Here is a 9,597-nt window from a genome sequence, read left to right on the forward strand (position 1 = left end):
TTTTTTTATTTCTGAGAGAGAGCGCGTGAGCAGGGGAGGGTCAGAGAGAGGGAGACACAGAATCCGAAACAGTCTCCAGGCTCTGAGCTAGCTGTCAGCACAGAGTCTGACGCGGGGCTCGAACCCACGAACCATGAGATCATGACCTGAGGCGAAGTTGGATGCTTAACGAACTGAGCCACCCAGGTGCCCCGTTTTTACAGTTTATAAATTTATTTTTGAGAGAGTGAGAAACAGAGTGTGTGAGCAGGGGAGGGGCAGAGAGAGAGAGAGGGAGAGAGAGAATCCCAAGTAAGCTCCATGCTCAGTGCAGACCCTGATGTTGGGTTTGACCCCCACAGCCGTGAGATCATGACCTGAGTGGAAACTGACTGGGCCACCCAGGCACCGCTCTTAATTTTTCTTTCTATGAAAATATGTAGGTTGTAGTAAATTATTTATATTCCCTCATTTCTGTGAAAGCAGCACCTGTGTGCACCATGGCGCCCTGGGTGTTGGGGCGAGTGAGGGTGGCTGTCTGTGATTGCTGGTGCGGTTACCATGTGGGATAGAGAGCCCTGGGAGATGAGGGACTGGCCCCTCTCGGAGCTGTGTTTCCTCTAACCACATATTTATTTCTTCTCCTTAAAACTGAGTGATTCAGTCATTTCATGTCGAGGACAGAGATTTGTCTATTTCCTACATAGACTTTTACATTTTGAAGATTTTGGATTTTGGACTTCATTTTATTTTATTCATTTGAAAATTTTTATATTTTTTAAAAAGTTTATTATTTTTGAGAGAGAGAGAGCATGTGTGTGCCCAGGTTGGGGAGGAGCAGAGAGAGAGAGAGAGAGAGAGAGAGAGAATCCGAAGCAGGCTCCGGCCTTTGAGCTGTCAGCACAGAGCTCGAACTCTCGAACTTAAGAGATCATGACCTGCACCAAAGTCAGATGCTTAACTGACTGAGCCACTTGGGCACCCCTCTGTCTTCATTTTAAATTAATAAAATGCCACGAGAAACTCATTTGGCAAGTATAGAGGAAAATTTGATGCCAGTTGACATCCACTTGACATTGTCATATTTGAGTCCTTTCTAAGTGTAGGGGCTTTTTAATGTGGGAATCATATTGTGTATAAAGTATTGTGTGATGCTTCTGCCTCATAGGATATTCTTTCAACATTTTACATTACCTTTGTAAACCATTTATAACAGCCACTTAAGATCCTATGATTTGGTGTCTTATAGTGTATTTGCCTAGTTTCCTATATGGTGGACAGTTAGCTTTTTAAAATTTAATACTATGTCACAAAAACAGACACTCAGATCATTGATCATTGGAACAGAATAGAGAACCCAGAAATGGACCCACAGACATATGGACAACTAATCTTGAGCAAAGCAGGAAAGAACATCCAGTGGAATTAAGATAGTTTTTTCAAGTGGTGCCGGAAAACTGGACAGCGGCCTGCAAAAAATGAACCTGGACCATTTTCTTACACCACACACAAAAATAAACTTAAAATGGATGAAAGACCTAAATTAAGACAGGAAGCCATCAAAATCCTTGAGGAGAAAGCAGGCAAAAACCTCTTTGACCTTGGGTGCAGCAGCTTCTTACTCAGCATGTCTCTAGGGGTAAGGGAAACAAAAGCAAAAATGAACTATCAGGTTCATTTTATTTTATCAAAATAAAAAGCTTCACAGCAAAGGAAACAATCAGTAAAACTAAAAGGCAACCGATGGAATGGGAGAAGACATTTGCAAACGACATATCAGATAAAGGATTAGTATCCAGAATCTATGAGGAACTTATCAAACTCAACACCCCAAAAAACAGACAATCCAGTGAAGAAATGGGCAAAAGACATGAATACACTTCTCCAAAGAAGATGTCCAGATGGCCAACGGAAACATGAAGAAATGCTGAACATCACTCATCTTCAGGGAAATACAAATCAAAGCCACAGTGAGATACCCCCTCACACCTGTCAGAATGGCTGACATTAACAACTCAGGCAACAACAGATGCTGGCGAGGATGATGTGGAGAAAGAGGCTCTCTTGCACGGCTGGGGGGAATGCACACTGGGGCAGCCACTCTGGAAAACAGTATGGAGGTTCCTCAAAAAATGAAAAATAGAACTACCCTACGACCCAGCAATTGCACTACTAGGTTTTTATCCAAGGGATACAGGTGTGCGGTTTGGAAGGGGCACATGCCCCCCACTGCTTATAGCAGCGCTACGGACAACAGCCACAGTGTGGACAGAGCCCAGCTGTCCATCGATGATGAGTGGATAAAAAGGATGTGGTACATACATACAGTGGAGTATTACCCGGCAGTCAGAAATCTTCTGATGTGTATTGCCACGCGGGTTTTCAGAAGGTTCATTGGCCGGTTTATCATGGCGTCAGCAGCTTGAAACTGCCGGTCTCCTTGCCCTCATGTCACTGTTGGCATTAAGTGGATATGGATGAAGCTGAACTTTAAACAGTCCAGTTCTAGAAGGAGTGAATGCACGAGTGGGATATATGCGAGTGAATACAATGTCCTTTTCATGGTCTTTTGGGGAAGAAGTATGTTTTTCTGATCCTTCTGGCCTTTTACATTCCATGTCTGAGGTTCCGGGTGTTTATGCATAGAAGGGCACATATTTTACTTAGTGGCTGGGAGGGATCAATACTAATTTCAGTGGTGAAATTGGCAAAGTGGAGGAATTGCCAGAAGTATCTCCTTTAACTCTCTGAGACGTCCTTGGGAGGCGGTATTTACTGTGGAGGAGCCCGGAGCCACAACTACAAAGTTGAAGACCCGGAGACTTAGTATTGCCACTTAGATTCATTTATGACCTTGAACATGTTAAAACTGCTGGGCCCCGGTTTTTTAAATTTGTAAAATGAAATGGGTAGTACCTCACTGTTGGCTTTGAGGATTAAATGATCATGCATTTGCTGCGAGCTCATAGAAGAGTGACACGTGCATGTACGTTAGCTCTATACGTGTTCGCTAACCAGCCTCCCTCCTGTCAGCTGTGCTGGATAGGTCTTCTCTGTGTTAGAATAATTCAGTATTGTTATGAATCATCCTCAGTTTTGAGGTTATTTGCTAGCTCATTGGGTAGAGACTATGTCTTTATTAGATCATGTATATTAGCTAGTCAGATTTTTCTTTATGGCAGTTTAAGATTTCATTTTATGTTAAAACTGCAAACTTTATTTAAAAGGCAATTTAACAAGCTCATTGTAGGAGTTTTGTAAATAGAAAGCACAAGGAGAAAGGAATAATTTGTTGTCTTACCTCTGTTGGGATTCTCATGTATTTCATTCCAGGTTCTTCTTGTTCTTTTACTCATATGGGGGCTGTAAGATGAGTGGAACATAGAAGTTTTTGTTTTTAAAATACAAGGGATACTTCTGTTGGAACCTAAAGCAATTGTGTATGTCCTGTTTTTCCACTTAATAATAGATCATGAATGTTTATTTCTTGATGCCGTGAAAAAGTCCCAGTAGGCATCATTTTAGAATGTGGTGCACATTAGACATCCCATAATTTAACCATTCTGTTGCTGATGGATTGTCTCCAATTTATTTGAAACTAGTATCGATTCATCTGTCACCCAAACTTGTAACTGCTTGTTTTCTTCCTTGATAGGATACTTTTAAAGTACATTATGAGAACAACAGCCCTTTCCTGACCATCACCAGCATGACCCGGGTCATCGAGGTCTCTCACTGGGGTAACATTGCCGTGGAAGAAAACGTGGACTTGAAGCACACAGGGGCTGTGCTGAAGGGGCCCTTTTCGCGCTATGATTACCAGAGACAGCCAGATAGTGGAATAGCCTCCATCCGCTCATTTAAGGTACGGGCTCTTCAACTTGGACATTGGGAGAAAGTATCATTTTATCATATCTGCCTTTTCTTTTGCTTTTTTAAAAGTATGTAAATACTGGCTGTTATTTGGGATGGATTGGTGTTCAAGTAGGTAAGTGCAGTGTTAGAACCAACAGAAAGGATCTTTGGGGAAAAAATGCCCCCATTTGTATATGTAGGCCATTTTTTTTTTTCACTCCCAACCTCTTGAAATCAAGAGTCGCATACTCTTTTTTTTTTAAATGTTTATTTATTTCTGAGAGAGAGAGACAGACGGCATGAGCAGGGGAGGGTCAGAGAGAGGGAGACACAGAATCTGAAACAGGCTCCAGGCTGTGAGCTGCAAGCACAGAGCCCGATGCGGGGCTCGAAAACACGAACCGTGACATCATGACCTGAGCCGAAGTCGGATGCTTAACCGACTGAGCCACCCAGGCGCCCCAAGAGTCGCATACTCTTAACGACCGAGCCAGCCAGGCACCCTAAAGTAGGCCATGTTTTTAAAAGAAAATTTGAATAATAGAAAAAGGAAGAGCAAACTACCACCCAGACATTACTATTGCTCATATTTTATTATTTTCTTTTTCTTTTATAATGTTCTCTTTGAAAGATATTTGAGTATATTGCATACAAAGTTTCACGTATTTTTTGTCTTCTAAATAAAATCATGTATAGTTGAAAACTGAAAACAGGCTCAGTTGAAAACCCCTTTGAAAACCACAGAAGTTAGGAGTGCCAGCCTCCCTCACAGCTGAAAGTCTGTGTATGACTTTTGACTCCGAAAATTTACTTCTAGCCTCCCGTTTTCTGGAAGCCTCCCTGATAACATAAGTAGTCCATTATGACATGTTTGGTATGTTGTGTGTTTTAATTACATCCTACATTCTGATGACAAAGTAAGCTAGAGAAAAAATATTAAGAAAACCATAAGAGAACATGATGTTTAAGTACTCTGTTTACTGAAAAAAAATCTGCCTGTAAGTGGACTCACGCAGTTGAAACCCATGTTGTTCAAGGGTCAGCTGTGCTTCTGTTTTACAGGGGGCTCAGTACGCGGCTGGAAGTGTTAGCATTATTTCTTTCCGATTACGAAGGTACGCTTACAGGTTTGGAAGCCACGGTAACGAATGAGGTGGAGAACCCTCCGTGACTACCTCCTAGCGATTGATGTAATTTCTTCCATTTGCCGCTTCTCTCCCTGCAGAGTAACGTAGAGGTTATCTTTACCTTTGTCTTAATCCTTCAGTATTCGTAAAGGTATTTACAATTCTCTTCGTTATTTATGGTTCAGGAGAGTTTGGCTATTTACCGTGATTGAGAAATTTATCTAGAAATTTGAAGCCTTGGGTGATAGACTTCTTTTTAGGTTGTTTCCAGTTTGGGGACTGTTTTTAATTAGATGTTGCTGTGAGGAGGCTCTTGGTGCAGAAGATCTTTTCCGTCTTTAGGATCATCTCCTGTGAGAAAGTTGCTGAGGCTTTAGAAGGCGTGTCCCTCTCTTGCAGACCATCCTCCCCGCTGCCGCTCAGGACGTTTATTACCGGGACGAGATTGGCAACGTTTCCACCAGCCACCTCCTCATTTTGGACGACTCTGTCGAGATGGAAATCCGGCCTCGCTTCCCTCTGTTCGGCGGGTGGAAGACCCATTACATCGTTGGCTACAACCTCCCGAGCTATGAGTACCTCTATAATCTGGGTGAGTCTTCAGTACTTTGGCGGCAGACAGGGGAGGAACCGTCCTGCCTTTCACTTCCGGGATTTTTGCTTCTCCTGGTGTTCCTCTGAGAATTACCAGATGTTTCTGACGGGAAGAGACAGTTGTCACGTTTGGAAGGCTGGGCAATCAGGAACGGCTTTTCATGGGTGGAGGTAAATCCTGTTGTACAAGCAATGCCTGCATCTGATGGTTGCAGCAGTGCAGTAAACCTCCTCCTCGTACCCTGGTTCGGTCACAAGACAGAGCTGCTGACGTTTTTTTAATTTGAAGTATTTGAAAAATAAAGAAAAACTCAGAACAATAAGCACTTTGATACAAGCACCCAGAACTAATTATTATAATCATCTTGCCATATTTTCTTCAAGTCTTTCTTTTTAAAACCTTTTAAACACAAAGTTAAATATAGAAAACCATATATCTTCAAATATACACATACGTACATATGTATATGCAAATATATACATGTGTATAACTCGTTAAATGACCAGAACACCATGTAAACAGTGCTCACTCAGGCCCAGAAACTGAACTTCGCCAGCCCGCCAGAAGGCTCTCCGCGTACCTCCTCCTTCCCCACAGCAATTGTTGCCATCCTGACTCTTGGTAACACTCTGCTGACTGACTGACTGCGTAGTTTCATCACCCAAGTGTGCTGCTAGATACTCTAGTTTTGCCCCTTTCAAGCATTTGATGTCTTACCAGTCTCCTAATAATCCACAGTCCCTCCTCTGTGTGTTTATTTTTTATTTTTTTACAGTTTGTCTGTTGAAGAACTTGAGCCACTTGTAGTGTAACACCCAGTGGGGACTTTTCTGACTGCTTCCTCACAATGCTATTCCTGTGTCTTCTGTGTTTCTGGCAGATCGACGGCTGTCACCTTCCTTGCCATCTTACGAAAAGACGTTCTTGGTTCAGCTTGTATGTTTTCCTTTTTTTCTTTTTTTTTTTTTTAAGTTTTATTTATTTAAGTCCTCTCTACGCCCAGCATGGGGCTCAAACTCCCGACTTTTGAGATCGAGGGTTGCGTTCTCTTCTGACTCACCCAGCCGGGTGCCCCTCGGCTTGTTTGTTTTCTGTCCCAGACCTGGAACCAGCCGTTTCTCTTCAGAGCCCCGGTTTCTTCTTGTGGCAAAGGGCGTTTTAGGACCACGGCCTGAGAACCAGGGGTGCTCACTGCTCTTTGTTTGCTAAGCTCCTAGGCTTTCTCGGGGCGCCGGGGGCTCAGTCACTTAAGCACCTGACTCTTGATTTTGGCTTAGGTCATGACCTCACAGTTTGGGAGTTCAAGCCCCGCATCAGGCTCTGTGCTGACAGCGCGGAGACTGCTCGGGATTCTCTCTTTACTCCCCCTGCCCCCGCCTCTCCGTCACTCGCGTGCATGCTCGCTCATCTCTCTCAAAAATAAATAAACTTAAAAACATTTTTCTAGGCCTTTTCAGTTAATGCAGTTAGGTTTGTATCATGTCTTTGTGTAAAAAAAAATTATGAACTTACATAGTTACTTAACAGTACGAGCTATAGGGATTTTGCTCCTAAGGTATATCTATACCTAATTCCATGTTGAGAATTCTCACTCTGAAGGACAGAAGGTGACAGAATTAGAGCATTCCACAGCTGTTTTATCTCACATCTGCTCCACGGCAGTCTCAGAATAAAAATGATCACACTACCACTTCCAATATGATTACTCAGAAGAATTAAATTTTTTTTTTTTTTTGCATATATCCTCTTCCTATTCTAACCCATTTTTAAGAAGCTTTTAAAAAATGTTTATTATTTTTGAGAGAGAGAGAGGGAAAATGCAAGTGGGAAGGGAAGGGGACAAGCAGAGAGAAGGGGACAGAGGATCCAGAACAGGCTCTACGCTAACAGCAGCGCCCTGTGTGGGGCTCGAACTCCCGAACCATGAGGGAAGCTGGGCACTCAACCAGCCGAGCCACTCAGGTGCCCCTTTACCCCATTTTTTGGTGTGCCGCACATAACGCTATGTATGTATCATCAGAACAAACAGCTGATATACAACACACCTCCCTCCTCTAACTCTGGTCTCTGCTCTGCAGTAACTAACTAGTTCATGTTCACCGCGTCACTTTGTGCATTGACTGGTGGCGCTAGTCATTTTATGATCGGAAGCTTACTCTCTATTAGGTTCCTTAGGAAGGGCTTGTGGGAAAGAGTTCTTACGTGTCAGTAACAGGTTGTGCCTTTTGTGCCTATGAGTCCCTCTGATGAATATAAAGTCCTTGGCTGACCCCTCTTTCCTCCAGTGTCTTAAATACACGACACTATTGGAATAAAGTGTTGCTGTCACAGTCTGATTATTTAATTTTTCCCCTTTATGAGGCACTTCCTTTTTTTTTTTTAAATTTTTTTCAGTTTTTTATTTATTTTTGACACAGAGAGAGACAGAACATGAGTGGGGCAGGGCCAGAGAGAGAGGTAGACACAGATTCTGCAGCAGCTCCAGACTCTGAGCTGCCAGCACAGAACCCTATGTGGGGCTCAAACCCATGAACCGCGAGATCATGACCTGAGCTGAAGTCGGATTAACTTGCTTAACTGACTGAGCCACGCAGGCGCCCCAGGTCGCTTCCCATCTAAGTCTTAAATACTGAAAGGGATTCTTTCTGTAAAATCTAATACTTTTGGAGCACTTGGGTGGCTCAGTCAGTTAAGCGTCTGACTCAGCTCAGGTCGTGATCTCACAGTTCATGGGTTAGAGCCCTGCGTCAGGCTCTAGCCTGGAGCCTGCTTCAGATTCTGTGTCTTCCTCTCTGCCCCTCCCCTGCTCGTGCTCTGTCTGTGTCTCTTGAAAATAAACATTAAAAAAAAAAAATCTCCTTTTACTGGAGCACAGCTTGGCACTGGCTGCTCTGGGTTGCTGTCCTTGGGTCTGCATTGTGTTTTTCCACTTACGGTTTTAAACCTTTTTGTAAGTGCTTTCCTTTGGTTCTCCTGTTATTTTTATGTTGAGTCCCTGCCTGTTTTTAATTTTTGGCAATTTCTCTTGAATCTTTCCTTCATTGAAAATCTTGCTTCTTGTTACTTTCGACAGACGTTACCTGTTGTGTTTATTCATTCCCGTTGCCTCTAGCTTAGCCTTCATTTCTAACACTGATTTTTTTTTTTTAATATTTTTTTAATTTATTTCTAGGAGAGAGAGAAACAGCGTGAGCAGGGGAGGGTCAGAGAGAGAGGGAGTCACAGACTGAAACAGGCTCCAGGCTCCGAGCTGGCAGTCAGCACAGAGCCCGACGCGGAGCTCGAACCCACGAACCGCGAGATCATGACCCAAGCGAAAGTCGAACGCTTAATCGACTAAGCTACCCAGGCGCCCCGATCTTTTTTAATTTCTAAAAGTTATTTCCTGAATTTTTTCCGGAGTTCTGTCACTTTTCGGAATTTTTATAATTCTTGTTTATATTACTCTTTCATGACTTGTGTCATTTTTATAATACCTTTAACTTGTTTTGAAATAGCGGGAACAGTTTGATTAGTTTTCTGGCATGAGTTTCTGGCATGTTTTAATTTTTCTCTAGGGATGTTCTCTTTTTTAGGAACTTTTAAAAATAAAACTTACTCTAAGGGTGAGGGACACCCTTATCCTTTTTGTTGCTCATTTTTTTATTCATTTAATCTCTCTACCCAATGCGTGGCTCGAACTCACGACCCCGGGATCTAGTCGCATGCTCTTCTGTCTGAGCCGGCCAGGCGCCCGCGCTGCCCGGTGTTGATGTGGGCAGTTGGGAAGACGCCCCAGAGCGGCGTGTCTGATGTGGTGGCGTTACATACGAGGGCCGTTGCCGGGCCTGCCCGGCTTGGCGCCCGCGGCTCTGTTGTGCCTCCGCGAGGGGAGCGCCCAGAGCTTTCCGGGCCCTCGGGGTGGGCAGGTCTGCGGGCCTGTTCTGCTCGTCTGCCCGCAGTGGGGCTGCTCCCTCCAGTGATGACGACGTCCCGGGTGGGGCCCTCCCCTGCTCAGGTCCGCCACTTGCCCAGCTGCCCCCCTCTCCTCCCCCCCCCACC

The 9,597-nt window shown here is 43.9% G+C and overlaps 2 protein-coding genes across 3 annotated transcripts in view; one reads left to right on the top strand and one right to left on the bottom strand.

Annotated features, from left to right (window-relative positions):
* CNBP (CCHC-type zinc finger nucleic acid binding protein) overlaps positions 1–9,597 on the bottom strand; it is a 363,505-nt gene that overhangs the window by 270,649 nt on the left and 83,259 nt on the right. The window lies entirely within an intron of this gene.
* Positions 1–9,597, top strand: part of RPN1 (ribophorin I) — a 28,272-nt gene that overhangs the window by 11,034 nt on the left and 7,641 nt on the right. For both annotated transcript variants that reach the window (XM_077766855.1, XM_077766854.1), the window contains exons 4-5: positions 3,635–3,844; positions 5,361–5,553. In XM_077766855.1, coding sequence (XP_077622981.1) covers positions 3,635–3,844; positions 5,361–5,553 — 403 coding nt within the window. The remainder of the gene's footprint in view (positions 1–3,634; positions 3,845–5,360; positions 5,554–9,597) is intronic.

This window comes from Crocuta crocuta, unplaced genomic scaffold (genome assembly GCF_008692635.1).
Source record: "Crocuta crocuta isolate KB4526 unplaced genomic scaffold, BGI_CrCroc_1.0 scaffold296, whole genome shotgun sequence".
NCBI classification, from domain to species: Eukaryota; Metazoa; Chordata; class Mammalia; order Carnivora; family Hyaenidae; genus Crocuta; species Crocuta crocuta.